General features: G+C 45.8%; 1 protein-coding gene across 1 annotated transcript in view; it reads right to left on the bottom strand.

The window, feature by feature from the left end:
* Positions 1 to 2,087: 2,087 nt before the first annotated feature.
* LOC140718196 (complement C1q subcomponent subunit A-like) overlaps positions 2,088 to 22,865 on the bottom strand; it is a 34,894-nt gene continuing 14,116 nt past the window's right edge. Inside the window, exon 3 of the mRNA XM_073031638.1 lies at positions 2,088 to 4,224. Within this exon, the coding sequence (XP_072887739.1) occupies positions 3,635 to 4,224 (590 nt within the window). The 3' untranslated portion in view covers positions 2,088 to 3,634. The remainder of the gene's footprint in view (positions 4,225 to 22,865) is intronic.

Raw genomic sequence — 22,865 nt, 5'->3', positions numbered from 1 at the left:
CCTTCTTACTCTGAATCAAAAATCGTTGAAGATTCCTTCCCTTTTTAAACCTTTCATGCTTAACTGTTTTCTTGCCATATCCTTTGATGCCCTGACCAATCAGGAAGCGATCAACTTCCGCCTTAAATATACGCACGAACTTGGCCTCCACTGCAGTCTGTGGCAGAGTATTCCACAGATTTACTATAAGGATGATTGGGAAGCTTATAAAATTCAACAAAAGACAAATAAAAAAGTTATAAGAAGGGAAAAGATAAAATATGAGGGCAAACTGTCCAATAATATAAAGCAGGATACTAAAAGTTTTTCCAGTTATTTAAAGAATAAAAGGGAGTGAGAGTTGATATTGGACCACTGGAAAATGAAGCTGGTGAGGTAGTAATGAGGGACAAAGAAATGGCAGCTGAACTTAATAAGTTCTTTGCTTCAGTCTTTACTGTGAAAGACACCAGCTGTATGCCAGACATCATTAGTGTCAGGGAGCAGGAGTGACAGCCATTGCTATTACAAAGGAAAAAGTGTCAGGCAAACTCAAAGGTCTTAAGGTGGATAGATGGACCAGATGGACAACATCCCAGAGTCCAGTTGCTGAAGAAGTAACGGATGCATTAGTCATGATCTTTCAAGAATCACTTGATTCTGGCATAGTCTGGAGAACTATAAAATTGCAAATGTCACTCCACTCCTTAAGAAGGGAGGCAGACAAATGAGACAAAATTATAGGCCAGTTAGTCTAACCTCAGTGGTTGGGAAAGTGTTGGAGTCCATAATTAAGATTGAAGTTTCAGGATACTTGGAGACTAATGATAAAATAAGTCAAAGTCAACATGAATTCTATAAAGGGAAATGTTGCCTGACAAATCTGTTAGAATTATTCAAGGAAGTAACAAGTAGGGTGGACAAAGGAGAGGCAGTAGATGTAATTTACTTTGATTTTCAGAAGGCATCTGATAAGGTCCCTCACATGAGGCTTCTAACAAGATAAAATCAATGGTGTTACAGGAAATATACTGGCATGGATAGAGGAACAGCTGGCAGGCAGTAGGCAGCGAGTGAGAATAAAGGGGACCTTTTCTGGTTGACTGCCAATGACTAGTGGTGTTCCTCCAGGGTCAGTATTGGGACCACTGCCAATCATTCAGATAGTAGATTTGTGGTAAAGTTTGTGGATGATCCGAAGATATGTGGAGGAGTAGGTAGAGCAATGCTATTGCTACAGGACTTGGACAAATTGGAAGAATAAGCATAAAAAGTGGCAGATGGAATACAGTGCTGGGACATGTATGATAATGCATTTTGGTAAAATGAACAATAGTGCAGACTAATATCTAAATGGAGAGAAAATTCAAACATCAGAGGTGCAAAGGGACTTAGAAGTGCTCATGCAAGTCTCCAGAAGGTTAATACACAGGTTGAGTCTGTGTTAAAGAAGGCAAATGCAAAGTTAGCATTTGTTTCAGGGGGAAGAGAATATAAAAACAAGGAAATAGTGCTGAAGCTTTAGTCAGGCCACACTTGGATTATTGTCAATAGTTTTGGGCCCTTATCTCAGAACGGGTGTATTGTCATTGGAGAGAGTTCAGAGGAGGTTCATGAGGAATATTCTGGGAACAAGGTGGGGGGGGGGGGGGGTGGGAATTCACATATGAGGAGTATTTGGCTGCTTTGGGCCTATACCCACTGAAATTTAGAAGAATGCACGGGGATCTCATTGAAACCTACCAAATGGTGGAAGGATTAGATAAAGTGGATGTGGAGGGGATGTTTGCTGTAGTGGGGGTATCCAGAACTAGAGGGAACAGCCTCAAAATTGAGGGGCATCCTTTTAGTACAGAAGTAAGGGAGAATTTTTTTTAGCCAAAGGGTAGTGAATCTGTGGAATGCTGGATGGATTAGCTGTAGAAACTTACAATTTATCTCACATAAGTCCATTTGAAAAATCAATATAGAACTTTGGAATTTTGGGGAGTAAATCGACTAGTGAAACATTTTGAACCCTTGCTATTTACATTTCCGGACAGTAGAATGTACTCAAAGGTGCTGCTTGCTTTTAATTACATGTGGTGTATTGTGTCTGAATAAAACTGTTTCATTTTCATCCTCATCGATTTTTATTTCAAAAGCAAAATATTAACCCCAGCCATGCTCTAGAAGCCATGATTGGGACACTTATAGCTGTAAATTAGAGTCAGGACTAATAAAGGTGAGACATATACACCAAATAGCACAACTTTATAAAACAATTGTTAAGCCACAGTGGAATACTGTTTGTACACTCTAAGGAGGTCATTGAATGGAGAGAGTGAAAAGTGATTCACTAGGACGTTTGTCAGGATGAAGCACTTCATTTCTAGGAAGAGATGGGAAAGGCTAGGTTTGTTTTCCTTGGAGCAGAGGAGGGTGAGTGAGGAAGGAGTGAACCATGTTCAGGTAAATGGCTTAGTGCAGGTGAATTGTCAGTGTTAGCATGAACATGATGAGCCAAAAGACCTGCTTCTGTGCTCTATGAGAGCTGGAAGAGTCGGGGTGATGGGTTGAGGGGAGTATTTCTATAACTGGAGCAAAGTGTAAGAGTATGCTATCTCCTTTGTTTACATGAAGATATTTGGGTGTTGAAATTTTTGAATATAATTGAGCAAATCTAAGGAGACATCTCTTTCTCCCTTACTAGGGAGAGAGAGAGAACCTGTGGTATGTCGAATGCCGGGTGAACTATGTAGTCTTCGGGCTAACTGCAAGTCTGTGTCTTTGCTGTTGCTTCATTCATGCTTGAGTGTTCGGTGGTGGGGGCTGATGCTTTTTTTTGCAGGAGGGGGAGGGGGGATTGTTGCTTTCTGCCCCTTACGCTCAGGAGGGAGGGGAGCTGGGGGTACTTTGAGGTTCTAACATTTAACTGTCATTCATTCTTCGGGGCACTCCTCTGTTTTCGTGGATAGTTGTGAAGAAAAAGCATTTCAGGATATATATTGTATACATTTCTCTGACATTGAATGTACCTTTGAAACCTTTGGATAGAATTAGCAATGCAGTTTTGAAATGGAAATGTGCAATTCTTATCCAAAATAATCTAGAAGTGGTTATTTTGCCAAAACTTTTAAATAAAAAGCACTGAACAAACAAAGGTGTTCATATTGTATGCTGCTTGTCCTCAATGTGCTTCCTCTTGTCACTTGCATAAAATAACAGTGACTTTGAGCACTGGATAATTCACAGAAGCAGGTGAGCAAATGACCAGTGTCATTCATCTGAAATGAAGCCTGTAGAGTAGATAAATCCTAATTCATGGAATGCATGCTCCTCCTTTCTGTGGGAATGAATGAAAGATTGATTTAACCTCTGTATTCCTTCATTGGGTTTGACAGGCTTAGGGCTGTTCAGCAGGACTTGAAGCCCTCACTGAAATGCAAATCTATTTTTGTGATTCATTTTTTGAGACATGCCCATGTTTGACTACATGAAAATAATTGGCTTCAGTTCATCAGTGCTTCACTTCTTCCCCATCAAAATAATCTAACATTATTAAGAGAAAAAGGCTAGACTTGATGGCTCATTTTGTATCTGGTGATTTGAAGCAGTTAAATATGTGAGCAGATTATTTAAATGAAAGGTTCATGTCTTCTGAATTTGTGGTCATCTATTCATCTGGAAAGAGAAGGAAGCCAGAAAAAACACTGCTAACCTCATCTGATCCAACAATGTTGTGGTAACCTGATTTTGTTTGGAGCCACACTTGATCATTTATATTCAGCTTCAGCACAGTCCCACCAGAATTCATCTGGTAGTTGGCCCTAGTATTGCTGCTTGCAGCGAGGTCACAGAATCCAGCTTCCTTTTTGTTATTTTTCATAATGTTTATGCAAAGCTTCTCTGTAGTAACTACATTGTATGTGAAGAAATACCAGCCTGCTTTACAAGTGAGGAATGTCCCAGAATTAAGTTGAAAACAACCTCCTTCATTGGTGATATTTCTGTTGAAAATCACACGGTGTTTTGGATTGTGTTGAGTAGCAATGGTTCTGACAACAGAGAAAGCCGGTCTGTCTACACCCACTAGACCGCTACCCCTCCCTGATTGTCCTTTCTGTCCTTTTGGCCCAGGAGGCCCTGGTTCACCCCTTGGTCCCATTCGACCAACATATCCTCTGGGGCCATGAGCTCCTGGCAGTCCTGGGTCTCCTGGTTGCCCCTTCTTTCTTGGTTCACCAAGAATGTGACTGGCCATTCCTGAGGGAAAGAAGAGTGAGAGATGAGCAACATTGTTTTACAAATGTCTCTATTTATCATAGAGAGTATTTAGATGAAGAAACACTGAAATAGCCTGACATAGAAGACAGAGTGTTAGGATTAACACTTGATGACTACCATGGGAACAGAGGGCTATCAAACAGAATGGCAGCAGCATGAACAGTACGCTTGAGCACCAGTTAAGTGCAATCAGAAGCATTTTCTTTTGTGACCACTCATATCAGTTAGAACTGCAGACGTTTTGCAAGTTTTACTGGAACTGAACTGGAGGCCAGGGCCACTGAGCTCTAGAGTTACTGCTCCTTTATACTTATGTATTCACAGCACAGTAAGGTGCTCAGCTTTGAGGAGTAGAATCAAATTCCTGCAGCAGGTGGAGATTATTTGGCAGTCTTTAAAGCCACACCTAGTCACCTCTCCCACAACTCCACCACCCTTCAGAGTGGTTTGGATGAAGTCTGGATCAGCACAGATAGACACAGAATGAATAAAGGCCATAAATTTTCAACAAACTAATATAATCAACCACTAAGGAAAATGCCTACAACATGTCACTCAGTCAAAATGAAGTACAAAGATGTTTTACGTTGATTTTTAAAAATTAGTCCAAGAGTTTGGGAAACACCTTGGTTTAGCTTCCTGTCTCAAAAGTCACTTAAGCAGTCTTGTCAACAAAGTACACAAGGGCAACGAGAGAGGAAACAACTTCTAACAAGTTGGAGCTATTTCAAGGATGCCAAGGTCAGGGTCAGCCTGCCTCTATAAGGGTGAGAGGCAAAGATGGAAATATTAGGGGATCCTGCTTAATAAAGAATGCTTAAGGCTTTTTTTCAGGGAGAAGAAGAAGTATATACCCTTTAGAAAGAGTTGTGATCAAGCAATTTACAGAACAGTTTATAGGAGAAAAGATAAGAAAGAAATTAGGGGAGTAAGAGGACCCATGTCATGATCTTGGCAAATAGGAATAAGGAGAATTCTAAAATGTTTTATGAAGTATATCAGCAGCAGGAAGGTAGGTAAGAAGGAATAGATCTCTTCAATGACCAGAGAGGAGTGCATGGAGCCATTGAAGCTGAACAAGATCTTGGAGTCCTAGAGCAGTACAACGTGGATTTATACCCTTTGGCCCAATCCACGTCAGCCATGGCTCTACTCATCTAGTCCCAATCTCTTGTATTTGGCCTATATCCCTCTACGAACCACCAATACATGTACCTTTCCAAGTGCTTCTTAATATTAGGATTCACCAGAACATGAAGAATGTGTTAGAAATATTGGAGCACATTATAAATTTATAGTAATTATAAAGCACTGGATAAATCCCCAATGCCCAATGGAGGAGATTTCTAAGGCTCTGACTGATATTTTTGCATTTTCATTAGCCATGAGTGATGTACAAAAGACTGGAGGATAATGTTGCCTTCTTGTAGCACTTGTAGGAAGGGTAGCAGCTGTGAGTCTGGGAACTATAGAATGCTACACCAAACTGCTTGTCTGCAGTACTACCCACACTTTTAAGCAGATGTACATCCATCACCATGGCTAGAAGTGAGGCAGTAAGATAGATAGATAGAATAGTACAGCACATTACAGGCCCTTCAGCCCACAATGTTGTGTCGACCCTCAAACTCTGCCTCCCATATAACCCCCCACACCTTAAATTCCTCCATATACCTGTCTAGTAGTCTCTTAAACTTCACTAGTGTATCTGCCTCCACCACTGACTCAGGCAGTGCATTCCATGCACCAACCACTCTCTGAGTGAAAAACCTTCCTCTAAAATCCCCCTTGAACTTCCTACCCCTTACCTTAAAGCCATGTCCTCTTGTACTGAGCAGTGGTGCCCTGGGGAAGAGGCGCTGGCTGTCCACTCTCTCTATTCCTCTTAATATCTTGTACACCTCTATCAGGTCTCCTCTCATCCTCCTTCTCTCCAAAGAAGCCCTAGCTCCCTTAATCTCTGATCATAATCCATACTCTCTAAATCAGGCAGCATCCTGGTAAATCTCCTCTGTACCCTTTCCAATGCTTCCACATCCTTCCTATAGTGAGGCGACCAGAACTGGACACAGTACTCCAAGTGTGGCCTAACTAGAGTTTTATAGAGCTGCATCATTGCATCGTGTCTCTTAAACTCTATCCCTCGACTTATGAAAGTAACACCCCATAAGTTTTCTTAACTACCCTATCTACCTGTGAGGCAACTTTCAGGGATCTGTGGACATATACCCCTGGATCCCTCTGCTCCTCTACACTCCCAAGTATCCTGCCATTTACTTTGTACTCTGCCTTGGAGTTTGTCCTTCCAAAGTGTACCACCTCACACTTCTCTGGGTTGAACTCCATCTATCACTTCTCAGCCCACTTCTGCATCCTATCAATGTCTCTCTGCAATCTTCGACAATCCTCTACACTATCTACAACACCACCAACCTTTGTGTCATCTGCAAACTTGCCAACCCACCCTTCTACCCCCACATCCAGGTCGTTAATAAAAATCATGAAAAGTAGAGGTCCCAGAACAGATCCTTGTGGGACACCACTAGTCACAAAACTCCAATCTGAATGTACTGCCTCCACCACGACCCTCTGCCTTCTGCAGGCAAGCCAATTCTGAATCCACCTGGCCAAACTTCCCTGGATCCCATGCCTTCTGATTTTCTGAATAAGCCTACCATGTGGAACCTTGTCAAATGCTTTACTAAAATCCATGTAGATCATATCCACTGCACTACCCTCATCTATATGCCTGGTCACCTCCTCAAAGAACTCTATCAGGCTTGTTAGACACGATCTGCCCTTCACAAAGCCATGCTGACTGTCCCTGATCAGATCCTATCTCTGATCCTACCACAGACATAAGGCTCACTGGTCTATAATTACCCGGACTATCCCTACTACCTTTTTTGAACAAGGGGACAACATTTGCCTCCCTCCAATCCTCCAGTACCATTCCCGCAGACAATGAGGACATAAAGATCCTAGCCAGAGGCTCAGCAATCTCTTCCCTCGCCTCGTGGAGCAGCCTGGGGAATATTCCGTCAGGCCTTGGGGACTTATCCATCCTAATCTATTTTAACAACTCCAACACCTCCTCTCCCTTAATATCAACATGCTCCAGAACATCAACCTCACTCATTTTGTCCTCACCATCATCAAGTTCCCTCTCATTGGTGAATACCGAAGAGAAGTATTCATTGAGGACCTCATTCACTTCCATAGCCTGCAGGCACATCTTCCCACTTTTATGTCTAATCAGTCCTTCCTTCACTCCTGTCATCCTTTTGTTCTTCACATAATTGAAGAATGCCTTGGGGTTTTCCTTTACCCTACTCACCAAGGCCTTCTCATGCCCCCTTCTTGCTCTTCTCAGCCCCTTCTTAAGCTCCTTTCTTGCTAACCTATATTCCTCAATAGACCCATCTGACCCTTGCTTCCTAAACCTCATGTATGCTGCCTTCTTCCACCTGACTAGATTTTCCACCTCACTCATCAACCATGGTTCCTTCACCCTACCATTCTTTATCTTCCTCACCGGGACAAATTTATCCCTAACATCCTGCAAGAGATCCTTAAACATCGACCATCATGTCCATAGTACATTTCCCTGCAAAAACATCATCCCAATTCACACCCACAAGTTCTAGCCTTATAGCCTCATAATTTGCCCTTCCCCAATTAAAAATTTTCCTGTCCTCTCTGATTCTATCCTTTTCCATGATAATGCTAAAGGCCAGGGAGTGGTGATCACTGTCCCCCAGATGCTCACCCACTGACAGATCTGTGACCTGACCAGGTTCGTTACCTAATACTAGATCTAGTATGGATGCTGTCCAAGTTGCATGCCATCTTGGACAATGACTCCCATCCACTCCATAATGTACTGGTTAGGCACAGGAATACATTCAGCCAGAGACTCATTTCACCGAGATGCAACACTGAGCATCATAGGAAGTCATTCCTGCCTGTGGCCATCAAACTTGGCATGATTAGCTTATTATTATTTAATTATTTATGGTTTTATATTGCTATATTTCTTCACTATTCTTGGTTGGTGCGGCTGTAACAAAACCCAATTTCCCTCGGGATCAATAAAGTATGTCTGTCTGTCTGAAATTCCCATACTAGATTCCCGTACTCCAAGCCAGACTGAAATGCAGAAGGATGTGAACCCCTCTTACCAGCATTTTGTTAGCAAATGTGCAGTCGCTGTAGAACAAAATTGAGGATCTGATGGCAAGATTGCTGTATTGAAGGGAAATGAGAAATTGTTGTGTTCTATGTTTGAACGAGATGTGGCTAACTCCTTGCTCACCAGATACAGCAATCAGACCCAAGGCTTCTCATTTAACAGAATGGACCAAACTGCTGAATTGGAAAAGGTAAAAAGTGGAGGTGTGTGTTTAATAACAAATTCTCAGTGGTGTTCTGATGCAGCAGTTTTATCGAACTCATGTTCCCTGACCTTAAAAACATAATGGTAAAATGCCAACTGTTCTTTGTACCTAGGGAGTCTCCATAATCCAGTTTACGTACCACCAGCAGCTGACTATAATCAAGTAGTTGAGATTCTGCATGATGTCTGCAAGCAAGAAATAGTCCATCCCAAAACATTTCAAATTACAATCGGGGACTTCCACCAGGCTTGGTTGAAGAAAACTCTGCCTAATTATTATCAGCATATAATCTGTAGCACCAGACCACTTCTACTAAAACAAGGAATGCCTACTGTTCAATGTCCAGACCACATTTTGGTAAATCTGATCACTTGGCTGACCTTCTTCTACCTGCATGTAGGCAAAGGCTAAAGAGATGAGGACAACAAAGAGGTGGTCACAGGAGGCAGGGGAGCAACTTCAGTCAGTGGACTGGGCCGTCTTCAAGGACTCATTTGTGAATACACCGTGTTTGTCACAGACTTTATTAAAACAGCTGTAGATGAGTGTATCCTCACAAACTCTTTCACTCTTCCACAACCAGAAGCCCCATATGAACTGTAAGATCTACAATCTCCTGAAAGAGCATTCAAGTCTGGTGACCAAGAAAGTTACAAGATTTCCATGTATGAACTCCACAAAGCCAACTCATGGGTGAACAGGCAAATCCAGACTAAACAAATTAATGAAGGATGATCGGCAACTGTGGCAGAGCTTGAATACTATCACCTCTTATAAAAATAAATGAGATGACATAGGTGATAGCAGGGCTTTGCTTCCAGGTGAGCTCAATGCATTCTATGCTCGCTTTGACCATCGTAACATGGTCAAACTCCCATAACACCCGATGATCCTGTGGTTTCAGTCTCTGAGCTGGTGTGCGAGTAACCTTAGGTGGGTGAATCAGCAAGAAGCATCTTGCCTAGATGGTGTACCTGGCCTATTGCTAAAAACCTGTGCTGAACAACTGGCTGGAGTATTCACAGACATCTTTAATCTCTCGGTTCAGCAGTCTGAGATACTCACCTACTTCAAGCAACTTCAATTATACTGGTGCCTAAGAAGAATATGATAACCTGCCTCAATGTCTATCGTCCAGTTGCACTTACATCCACAATGATTAAGTGTTTTGTGAGGTTAGTAATGAAACATATCAACTCCTGCCTGAGAATTGACTTGGATCTGCTACAAATTGCCTACAGGTCCACAGCTGACACCATCTCAGTGGCTCTTCACTCAACCCTGGAACATCTGCACAGCAAAGATGCATACATCAGGATGCTCTTTATCGACTACAGTTTGGCATTCAACACCAACATTCCTTCGAAACTTATCAATAAGTTTCAAGACCTTGGCTTCAGTGCTTTCTTCTGCAATTGGATCCTCGATTTCCTCCCTTGAAGACCCCAGTCAGTTCAGATTGGCAACATCTTCTCCATGATCTCCATCAGCACAGGTGCACAACAAGACTATGTGCTTGCTCTACTCACTTTACACTTACGACTGTGTGGTTAAGCACAGCTCCAATGCCATATTCAAATTTGCTGATGACACTACTGGCATAGGCCAAATCAAAGCTGGTGACAAATCAGCAGAAAGGAGGGTGTTTGAAAGTGATGTTATAACAACAACCTCTGACTCAATGTCAGCAAGACCAAGGAGCTGATAATTGACATCAGGAGAAGGAAACCTGAGCCTGTCCTCATTGGAGAATCAGAGGTGGAGAGGGTCAGCAACTTTAAGTTCCTCATTGTTATTTCAGAGGACGTATCCTGACCCCAACACATAAGTGCAATTATGAAGAAAGCATGGCAATGCCTCTGCATCCTTGGGAGTTGGCATAGATTTGGCATTGCATCTAAAATTTCAGCAAACTTCTATAGATGTGTGATGCAGAATATATTGACTAGTTGCATCACAGCTTGGTATGGAAACACCAATGAAAAATGTTACAAAAAGTGGTGGGTATGGCACAGTCCACTATGGGTAAAGCCCTCGCCACCATTGAGCACATCAACACAAAGCATCATTCATCATCAAGGACCACCACCACTGCTCTCTTCTCACTGCAGCCATCAGGAAGAAGATACAGGAAGCTCAGGACTCACACCACTAGGTTCAGGAACAGTTGTCGCTTCTCAACCATTAGGCTCTTGAACCAAAGGGGGATAACTTCATTCAACTTCATTTGCTCCATATTGAAATGTTCCCACAATCTATGGACTCACTTTCAAGGACTCTTCATCTCATGTTCTTGATATTGATGGCATATATATTTTTGTTCTATTTCCTTCTTTTTGTATTTGTACAGTTTGTTGTCTTTTACACACTGATTGAGCACCTATATTTGTGTGATCTTTCATTAATTCTATTATGGTTATTATTCAAAGAGGATTTATTAAGTATGCCCAGAAGAAAATGATGAGTGCCTTGTGCAGGCAGATTAAACACATATGGACAGGCATCACAGTCAGCATGGACACCGTGACTGAAAGGGCCTGTTTCTATGCTGCACATTTCTGTGATTCGATTTGCCTTGATGAGCCAACATCTGTTCTGTGATTATAGTTATATCTCTAATTTCAGGCTTGTACAAAAGAGAAAGCTGCACTCCATCTAAAGTCTAAAACTTCAAACGCCTCAAAACCTCTCCTGTATATTTCTATGTATTCTGTACTTTGAAAGAAAATTCTATAATACTTTGCATCTACTTCCATGTACATCTGCGTGTGACATTTGTGAAACACTCAATTTCCTGGTAAAATCAAGAACAGCCTTTTTCAGCCCTGTCTTTTTGTAATCAATAGCTGGGAAATCCATCACATTGCCCCAAGGCTGAACAGTCCTCACTGCTGTGAATTTGCTTACATCTAAATGTTACCTGTTCCAAACTGCATTCAACACTTCTGCCTCCTGATGCACAGAAGCTGAGCAATGCCCAGGGTTCCACATTCAAAAGATGATGTCAGATGAGACATTGATGCACCATCAATAACTCACGCTGAGACGTAGGAAGCGTGGTATCGGCTTTTATTGACTGGAAGAATGAACAACACTACATCCTGGGGAATGAGGCAGAGCAACAGGCCACAGTCGCCTTTATACAGGGGTCTGTGGAAGGAGCCACAGGAGCAGTCAGCAGGGGTCTGTGGGAGGAGCCACAGGAGCAGTCCAGACAGGTATATCTAGTTCACTACATTCACCCCCCCCCCTTTGTTTTAAAAGAGTCCCCAAGTATATTTACAGGTTAAGTCTATCAGGTGGTTGAATCTTTCGCTGCGATCTACGTAGCTCCGGCTGCAATTGCACAGGTGCCGGAGGTAGTGATGGCACCGGAGACGGAGAGTGGGCTGGTTCTGTCCCAACTGCAGGTGTCAGGGATCCCTCGCGTGTGTGCGAGGCCCCCGGAATAGACGCGTACGAGATGCCCAGTACATGAGCGTCGTGAGGAGTCTGGGTGTGGCTCAGTGTGCGCGGTGTCACCTCGGGTACAGGGTTCATAGTTACCGTGGAGTGTACGGGGTAGTGGTCTGCTGCTCCGGCGGGCGCCAGGTCACGGACAGAGACCGTGTCCTCCCGCCCATCAGGCAAGACCACGTAGGCATACTGGGGATTAGCATGCAGGAGGTGAACCCTCTCGACCAGCGGGGAGTATTTATTACTCCTTGCATGTTTACGTAGCAGCACTGGCCCCGGGGACATCAGCCAAACTGGTAGGGTGGTCCCAGTGACAGACTTCCTAGGAAATGAGAATAGGTGTTCGTGAGGGGTGGCATTAGTGGACGTACACAACAGGGAGCGGATAGAGTGGAGTGCCTCAGGGAGGACCTCCTGCCATCGGGAGACCGGCAACCCTTTTGACTTAAGGGCTAAAAGTGTGGCCTTCCACACTGTGGCATTCTCCCTCTCCACCTGTCCATTCCCCCGGGGATTATAACTCGTGGTTCGACTAGTAGCAATGCCCCTAGCTAGCAGGAACCGGCGCAACTCGTCACTCATAAAGGAGGACCCTCTATCACTGTGGATATAGCAGGGATATCCGAACAGAGTGAAGAGCTGGCGCAGGGCTTTTATGACGGACGTGGTAGTAGTGTCGGGGCAGGGAATGGCAAAGGGGAATCGCGAGTACTCGTCAATAATACTGAGAAAATAGACATTGCGGTCGGTGGAGGGAAGGGGGCCCTTAAAGTCAACACTCAGTCGCTCAAAACGGCGGGTGGCCTTGACAAGCTGCACAGTGTCAGGACGGTAGAAGTGCGGTTTGCACTCAGCGCAGATCTGGCAGTCCCTGGTCATCGACCTGATGTCCTCCAGGGAGTACGGCAGGTTCCGGGCCTTAACGAAATGCTAAAATCGGGTGACCCCCGGATGGCAAAGATGTGAATGAAGGGCATACAGCTGGTCGAGCTGTGCACTAGCACACGTTCCCCGGGATAGGGCATCAGAGGGTTCATTGAGTCTGCCAGGTCGGTACAGGATATCATAATTGTAGGTGGAGAGTTCTATTCTCCACCGCAAAATTTTATCATTTTTGATTTTGCCCTGCTGTTGGTTGCTGAACATGAACGCAACCGAGCGCTGGTCGGTCAGCAAGGTGAACCTTTTGCCGGCGAGATAGTGCCTCCAGTGCCTAATAGCTTCCACTATGGCCTGGGCTTCTTTCTCCACCGCGGAGTGCCGAAGTTCAGAGTCTTGAAGGGTACGAGAAAAAAATGCCACTGGTCTGCCTTCCTGATTGAGGGTAGCAGCCAGCGCGAAGTCAGAGGCGTCACTCTCTACTTGGAAGGGAATGGTCTCGTCCACCGCATGCATCGTTGCTTTGGCAATGTCCCCTTTAATGCAGCTGAAGGCCGCGCAGGCCTCGGCAGAGAGGGGAAAAGTGGTAGACTTGACCAGGGGGCGGGCCTTGTCTGCGTAATGGGGGACCCATTGGGCGTAATAGGAAAAAAAACCCAGGCACCGCCGGAGGGCCTTGAGAGTGGTGGGAAGAGGGAGTTCTAACAGGGGGCGCATACGGTCGGGATCAGAGCCAATGACCCCGTTCTCCACAACATACCCAAGGATAGCGAGTCGGGTGGTTCTGAACACACACTTGTCCCTGTTATAAGTAAGGTTCAAAGCTTAGGCCACTTGGAAAAATCGTTGTAGGTTGGCGTCGTGATCCGACCAGTCGCGACCACAGATGGTGATGTTATCTAGATAGGGAAATGTGGCCTTCAGTTTGTACTGGTCCACCATCCGGTCCATCTCCCTCTGGAAGACTGAGACACCATTTGTGACACCAAATGGGACGCACAGGAAGTGATAGAGCCTGCCACCCGCCTCGAAGGCGGTGTAGGGGCGGTCCTCTGGGCGGATGGGGAGCTGGTGATAAGCAGATTTCAGATCTATCGTCGAGTACACCTTGTACTGAGCTATCTGGTTGACCATATCCGCGATGCGGGGTAGGGGGTACGCGTCAAGCTGCGTGAACCTATTGATGGTCTGACTATAGTCCACAACCATCCTACTTTTCTGCCCAGTCCGAACAACAACCACCTGGGACCGCCAAGGGCTTGTGCTTGGCTCAATGATCCCCTCCCTGAGCAGCAGCTGCACCTCTGACTGAATGAAGGCCCTGTCCCCTGCGCTGTACCTCCTGCTTTTAGTCACCACCGGTTTACAGTCGGGGGTCAGGTTGGTGAACAGCGATGGGGGAGGGATCTTGAGGGTGGAGAGGCTGCAAGTAGTGTCAGTAGCACAGCTATCGGCATGGTGCTGGGCGGGATGTGTGGTTCGGTGTGTATGTGCGTGTGGTAACGGAGTATATGTCGAAGTCCCACCAAACTGAGGATTCCTGACAGTGAGTGGTGGGAGGGGCCCGTCATATGCCATAGTCACACTTTCGAGATGGCTCTGGAAGTCCAGGCCCAATAGCACAGGTGCGCACAGTCGAGGCATGACCAGGAACTCAAAGTTCCGATATTCTGTGCCCTGCACCACCAATGTCGCTACACAACCCCCCCGGATGTCTGTGGAATGCAACCCAGAAGCCAAGGTGATCTTCTGACGTGCCGGCCGTGTCACGAGTCCACAGCGTTGCACTGTGGCCGGGTCAATAAAACTCTCAGTGCTGCCTGTGTCAAACAGGCAGCTAGTCCTGTGTCCCTCCACCAGGATGTCCATCATCGACCTTGCGAGCTGGTGCGGAGCGCTTTGCTCGAGGGTTACGGTGGCCAGAGTTGAACAGGGTGAGTCGGGGGCGGGGCATGGTGACGCCAGCAAAGATGGCTGCTCATATCCGGGCATGCAAGATGGCGGCCCCCAGGTCGCACACGGGTAGGTAGGGGCGGGGCATGGTGACACCGGCAAAGATGGTTGTTCACATCCGGGCATGCAAGATGGCGGCCCCCAGGTCTCAGATGCAGCGCTGCTCGACCCCGCGCGCGGTTTAGACTTACAGACCTTGGCAAAATGGCCCTTTTTCCTGCAGCTGGAGCAGGTCACTTCGCGAGCTGGACAACTGTTTCTAGAATGTTTCCAAAGCCCACAAAAGTAACAAAGTTTACTGCCTGACGAGGTCGGGGAGTTCGTGATACCGCAACTGGCAGCGGCGTTGGCGAATTCGCTCGCAGGAACCGGGGAATCGCGCGGCTTGACCGCAGCGGCATAGAGCTGAGCAGCCTCCAGCGTATCAGTCGTCTCGATTGCTGAGCGTAAGGTCAGATCAGCTTTTTCCAGCAGCCGCTGGCGCACATACACTGACCTGATTCCGGTCACAAAGGCGTCTCGGACCAAGAGTTCCGCATGCTGTTCCGCTGTGAGTGTTTTGCAGTCACAAGTCTGCACGAGTGCCTGTAGAGCTCAGAGAAATTCAACAGTCGACTCCGTAGGCCGCTGTTTTCGGGTGGCCAAGCGATGTCTGGCATAGACGGCGTTCACCGGCCGCAGGTACTGTCTTTTGAGGGCGTCAAGCGCCCCTTCGTAGGTCGAGAGGTCTCTGATGAATGAATAAACTTTTGGGGCGACTCGCGAGAGGAGAAGTCTGTGCCTAACAGCGGGGTCAGTTGCACGAACCTCCTCCAAGTATGATTGGAAGCATGCAAGCCAGAGTTCAAAGGCAAGAGCTGCTTCAGGGTCCTGGGGGTCCAAATCCAAACGTTCCGGGCGTAAAACTGTTTCCATGCTTTAACTTCCAGTCAATAAAATTGATGCACCATCAATAACTCACGCTGAGACGTAGGAAGCGAGGTATCGGCTTTTATTGACTGGAAGAATGAACATCACTACATCCTGGGGAATGAGGCAGAGCAACAGGCCACAGTCGCCTTTATACAGGGGTCTGTGGGAGGAGCCACAGGAGCAGTCAGCAGGGGGTCTGTGGGAGGAGCCACAGGAGCAGTCAGCAGGGGGTCTGTGGGAGGAGCCACAGGAGCAGTCAGCAGGGGTCTGTGGGAGGAGCCACAGGAGCAGTCAGCGGGGGTCTGTGGGAGGAGCCACAGGAGCAATCAGCAGGGGTCTGTGGGAGGAGCCACAGGAGCAGTCCAGACAGGTATATCTAGTTCACCACAGACATGGGAACTGAGCATGGGTTCATGGTGCAGAAGGAAAAGAGGAAGAAGAGGGGAGAGGTAGTAATAAGGACTCAGTAATCAGGAAACAGACAGGACATACTGTGGACATGAACAGAACACACGAATAGTATGGTGTCTCCCAGTTACCAGGGTCAGGGACATCTCAGATCATGTTCACAGCATTTTGGAGAGGGAGGGAGAGCAGCCAGATGCCTTGTTACGTATCGGTATCAATGACATAGGAACAAAAAGCAAAGAGCTCCTGAAAAGAGAATTTAGAGAGCTAGGTGAAAGGCTGAGAAGCAGGATCTCCTGGATAGTAATTTCTGGATTGTTGCCTGTGCCATGTGGCAATGAGGGAAGAAACAGCATGATTTGGCAGATCAATGTGTGACTGAGAAGCTGGTGCAGGAGGCATAGCTTCAGACTCTTGGATCATTGGGATCTTTTATCGGGGAGGTAAGACCTGTTCAAAAGTGACAGGTTGCACCTGAACCTGAGGGGGACCAATATTCTCGTGGGCAGGTTTGTTAGAGCTGTTGGGAAGGATTTAAACTAATTTGGCAGGGGGTGGGACTCAGGATAGGATGGATGGTAAAAAAGTAAAGATAGCCTGCAGTCAGACTGACAGGAAAGGCAGGCAGGTAATGGGGGGGGTTTAGTTGTATCCAGCAAGCTGACTCTCAAATCATTAGCGATGCAGTATCAGAAAGGACAACAAATACGGTACTCAAGGTGTTGTATCTAAATCCGCGTAACGTGAGAAATAAAGTGAATAATCTTGTTGCAATATTACAGATTGCCGGGTATGATGTTGTGGCCGACACTGAATCGTGTCTGAAGGGTGGTTGTAGTTGGGAGCTGAATGTCCAACGTTATGCATTGTATCGGAGGGATAAGAAGGTAGACAGAGGGGGTGGCGTGGCTCTGCTAGTAAAGAATAGCATCAAATCAGTCAAAGTATGTGACATGGGATCAGAAGATACTGAAACCCTGTGGGTTAAGTTAAAAAACTGCAAAGTAAAAGGACCCTGATGACCGTTATATACAGTAGCTAAGATGTGGACCACAGATTACAACAGGAAATAGAAAAAGCATGTCAAAAGAGCAAACACGAGGAAATCTGCAGATGCTGGAAATTCAAACAACAACACACACAAAATGCTGCTGGAACACAGCAGGCCAGGCAGCATCAATAGGGAGAAGCACTGTCGACGTTTCGGGCCAAGACCCTTCGTCAGGACTAACCGAAAGGAAAGATAGCAAGAGATTTGAAAGTAGTGGAGGGAGGGGGAAATGCGAAATGATAGGAGAAGACCGGAGGGGGTGGGATGAAGCTAAGAGCTGGAAAGGTGATTGGCGAAAGTCATACAGAGCTGGAGAAGGGAAAGGATCATGGGATGGGAGGCCCCAGGAGAAAGAAAGGGGGGGGGGGGACACCAGAGGGAGATGGAGAACAGGCAAACAACTAAATATGTCAGGGATGGGGTAAGAAGGGGAGGAGGGGCATTAACGGAAGTTAGAGAAGTCAATGTTGATGCCATCAGATTGGAGGCTACCCAGCCGGTATATAAGGTGTTGTTCCTCCAACCTGAGTTTGGATTCATTTTGACAGCAGAGGAGGCCATGGATAGACATATCAGAATGGGAATGGGACGTGGAATTAAAATGTGTGACCACTGGGAGATCCTGCTTTTTCTGGCGGACCGAGCGTAGGTGTTCAGCGAAACGGTCTCCCAGTCTGCGTCGGGTCTCACCAATATATAAAAGGCCACACCAGGAGCACTGGACACAGTATACCACACCAGCTGACTCACAGGTGAAGTGTCGCCTTACCTGGAAGGACTGTCTGGGGCCCTGAATGGTGGTGAGGGAGGAAGTGTAAGGGCAGGTGTAGCACTTGTTCCGTTTACAAGGATAAGTGCCAGGAGGGAGATCGGTGGGAAGGGATGGGGGGGGACGAGTGGACAAGGGAGTCGTGTAGGGAGTGATCCCTGTGAAAAGCAGGAAGAGTGGGGGAGGGAAAAATGTGTTTGGTAGTGGGATCCCATTGGAGGTGGCAGAAGTTACGGAGAATTATATGTTGGACCTGGAGGCTGGTGGGGTGGTAGGTGAGGACAAGGGGAACCCTATCCCGAGTGCGGTGGCGGGTGGATGAGGTGAGGGCAGATGTGCGGGAAATGGGAGAGATGCGTTTGAGAGCAGAGTTGATGGTGGACGAAGGGAAGCCCCTTTGTTTAAAAAAGGAAGACATCTCCTTTGTCCTGGAATGAAAAGCCTCAACCTGAGAGCAGATGCAGCGGAGAGGGAGGAACTGTGAGAAGGGGATAGCCTTTTTGCAAGAGACAGGGTGGGAAGAGGAATAGTCCAGGTAGCTGTGAGAGTCTGTAGGCTTATAGTAGATATCAGTAGATAGGCCGTCTCCAGAGATGGAGACAGAAAGATCAAGAAAGGGGAGGGAGGTGTCAGAAATGGACCAGGTAAATTTGAGGGCAGGGTGAAAGTTGGAGGCAAAGTTAATGAAGTCGACGAGCTCAGCATGCGTGCAAGAGGCAGTGCCAATGCAGTCGTCAATGTAGCGAAGGAAAAGAGGGGGATGGATACTGGTATAGACTTGGAACACGGACTGTTCTACAAAGCCAACAAAAAGGCAGGCATAACTGGGACCCATACGGGTGCCCATGGCTACACCCTTGGTTTGGAGGAAGTGGGAGGAGCCAAAGGAGAAATTATTGAGAGTAAGAACTAATTCTGCTAGATAGAGGAGAGTGGTGGTAGAGGGGAATTGGTTAGGTCTGAAATCCAAAAAAGAGCGAAGAGCTTCAAGACCATCTCGGTGGGGAATGGAGGTATATAGGGACTGGACGTCCATGGTGAAAATAAGACGGTGGGGGCCAGGGAACTTAAAATCATTGAAAAAATTCAAAGCATGAGAAGTGTCATGAACATAGGTGGGAAGAGATTGAACAAGGGGGGATAAGACAGTGTCAAGGTTTGCAGAAATGAGTTCAGTGGGGCAGGAGCAAGCTGAGACAATAGGTCTACCTGGACAGGCAGGTTTGTGGATCTTGGGTAGGAGGTAGAAACGGGAAGTGTGGGGTGTGGAACTATGAGGTTGGTGGCAGTGGATGGGAGATCCCCAAAGCTGATAAGGTTGGTGATGGTATAGGAGACAATGGCCTGGTGCTCCTTAGCTTTTTCAAATATGTAAAAAAACAAAAGAGATGAGAGTGGATATGGAACTGCTAGAAAATGAGACAATTACAAGGGAGAAGGGTGCTCAAAAAACTGAAAAGCCAAAGGTACACAAGTCACCCAGACCATATGAACTGCACCCTTTGATTCTGAAAGAGATCGCAGTAGAGATTGTGGAGGCATTATAATAACTTTTCAAAAATCATTGAACTTTGGCATGGTGCCAGAGGAATGGAAAACTGCAAATGTCTTTAAGAAAGGAGGAAAGCAGCAGAAATGAAATTATAGACCAGTTACCCTGACCTCAATGGTTGGGAAGATGTTGGAGTCAATTGTTAAGGATGAGGTTACGGAGTACTTGGTGACACAGGACAAGATAAGACAAAGTCGCAATGGTTTCCTTAAGGGAAAATCTTACCTGATGAACATGTTGGAATTCTTTGAGGAGGTTACAAGTAGAATAGATAAAAGGGACATAGTGGATGTTGTATATTTGGACTTTCAGAAGGCCGTTGACAAGGTGCCACACATGAAATTGCTTACCAAATTAAGAGCCCATGGTATTTGAGGAAAGTTACTGGCATTGGCTGATTGGTAGGAGTCAGCAAGTGAGAATAAAATGATCCTTTTCAGGTTGGCTGCCAGTGACTAGGTGGTGTTCGCAGGGGTCGATGTTGGGACTTCTTTTTATGCTGAACATCAATAATTTAGATGATGGAATAGATGGCTTTGTTGCCAATAGACAATAGGCAATAGGTGCAGGAGTAGGCAATTTGGCCCTTCAAGCCAGCACCACCATTCACTGAGATCATGGCTGATCATCCACAATCAGTACCCCGTTCCTGCTTTCTCCCCATATCCCTTGACTCTACTATCTTTAAGAGCCCTATCTAACTCTTTCTTGAAAGCATCCAGAGAACTGGCCTCCACTGCCTTCTGAGGCAGAGCGTTCCACAGATCTACAGCTCTCTGGGTGAAAAAGTTTTTCCTCAATTCCGTTCTAAATGGCCTACCCCTTATTCTTAAACTGTGGCCTCTGGTTCTGGACTCCCCCAACATCAGGAACATGTTTCCTGCCTCTGGTGTGTCCAATCCCTTAATAATCTAATATGTTTCAAACAGATCCCCTCTCATCCTTCTAAATTCCAGTGTATACAAGCCCAATCGCACCAATCTTTCAACATATGACAGTCCTGCCATCCTGGGAATTAACCTCGTGAACCTACGCTGCACTCCCTCAATAGCAAGAATGTCCTTCCTCAAATTTGAAGACCAAAACTGCACACAATACTCCAGGTGTGGTCTCAGCAGAGCCCTGTACAACTGCAGAAGGACCTCTTTGCTCCTATACTCAATTCCTCTTGTTATGAAGGCCAACATGCCATTAGCTTTCTTCACTGCCTGCTGTACCTGCATGCTTACTTTCAGTGACTGATGAACGAGGACACCCAGATCTCGTACTTTCCCTTTTCCTAACTTGACACTATTCAGATAGTAATCTGCCCTCCTGTTCTTGCCACCACACATTTATCTACATTAAACTGCATCTGCCCACTCACCCAACCTGTCCAAGTCACCCTGCATTCTCATAACATCCTCCTCACATTTCACACTGCCACCCAGCTTTGTGTCATCTGCAAATTTGCTAATATTACTTTTAATCCCTTCATCTAAATCATTAATGTATATTGTAAATAGATGCGGTCCCAGCACAGAGCCTTGCGGTACCCCACTAGTCACTGCCTGCCATTCTGAAAGGGACCTGTTAACCCCTACTCTTTGTTTCCTATCTGCCAACAAATTTTCTATCCATGCCAGTACCCTAACCCCAATAATCTCCTATGTGGGATCTTTCTGAAAGTCCAGGTACACTACATCTACTGGCTCTCCCTTGTCCATTTTCATAGTTACATCCTCAAAAAATTCCAGAAGTAGTCAAGCATGATTTCCCCTTCATAAATCCATGCTGATTCGGACCGATCCTGTTACTGCTATCCAAATGTGCCGCTGTTTCATCTTTTATAATTGACTCCAGCATCTTCCCCACCACTGAGGTCAGGCTAACTGGTCTATAATTCCCTGCTTTAAAAAGTGGGATAACATTAGCTACCCTCCAATCGTCAGGAACTGATCCAGAATCTATAGAACATTGGAAAATGATTACCAATGCGTCCACTATTTCTAGAGCCACCTCCTTAAGTACCCTGGGATGCAGACCATCAGGCCCTGAGAATTTATCAGCCTTCAGTCCCATCAGTCTACCCAACACCATTTTCTGCCTAATGTGAATTTACTTCAGTTCCTCCATTACCCTGGGTCCTCTGGTCACTATTACATCTGGGAGATTGTCCGTGTCTTCCCTAGTGAAGACAGATCCAAAGCACCTGTTCAACTCGTCTGCCATTTCCTTGTTCCCCATAATAAATTCACCCATTTCTGCCTTCAAGAAACTTTGGTCTTAACTAATTTTTTCCTCTTCACATACTTAAAGAAGCTTTTACTATCCTCCTTTATATTCTTGACTAGCTTACCTTCGTACCTCATCTTTTCTCCCCGTATTGCCTTTTTAGTTATCTTCTGTTGCTCTTTAAAAGTTTCCCAATCCTCTGGCTTCCTGCTCATCTTTGCTATGTTATACTTCTCTTTTATTTTTATACTGTCCTTGACTTCCCTTGTCAGCCACGATTGCCCCTTACTCCCCTTAGAATCTTTCTTCCTCTTTGGAATGAACTGATCCTGCACCTTCTGTATTATTCCCAGAAATACCTGCCATTGTTCCACTGTCATCCCTGCTAGGGTATCTTTCCAGTCAACTTTGGCCAGCTCCTCCCTCATGGCTCCGTAGTCCCTTTGTTCAACAGTAATACTGACACTTATGATTTTCCCTTCTCCCTCTCAAATTGTAGATTAAAACTTAACATATTATAGTCACTACCTCCTAATGGATCCTTTACCTCAAGTTCCCTTATCAAATCCGGTTCATTACACAAAACTAAATCCAGAATTGCTTTCTGCCTGGTAGGCTCCAGTACAAGCTGCTCTAAGAATCCATCTCAGAGGCACTCCACAAACTCTCTTCCTTGGGGTCCAGTACCAACCTGATTTTCCTAGTCTACCTGAATGTTGAAATCTCCCATAACAACCGTAGTAATGCTTTGTGACATGCCAATTTTAATTCTTGATTCAACTTGCACCCTATATCCAGGCTACTGTTTGGGGGCCTGTAGATAACTCCCATAGGGTTTTTTTGCCCTTACAATTTCTCAGTTCTATCCAACCTGACTCAACATCTCCTGATTCTATGTCAAGTTTGCAGATGATACAAAGATTGGTGGAGGGGCAGGTAGTGTTGAGGAAAAAGGAAGGCTGCAGAAGGACTTAAACAGATTAGAAGAATGGGAACTGGTGAGGCCTCACCTTGAATATTGTGAACAAT

This window comes from Hemitrygon akajei, chromosome 29 (genome assembly GCF_048418815.1).
Source record: "Hemitrygon akajei chromosome 29, sHemAka1.3, whole genome shotgun sequence".
In the NCBI taxonomy this organism is placed as follows: Eukaryota; Metazoa; Chordata; class Chondrichthyes; order Myliobatiformes; family Dasyatidae; genus Hemitrygon; species Hemitrygon akajei.
This window is presented reverse-complemented; position numbering and strand designations above follow the sequence as displayed.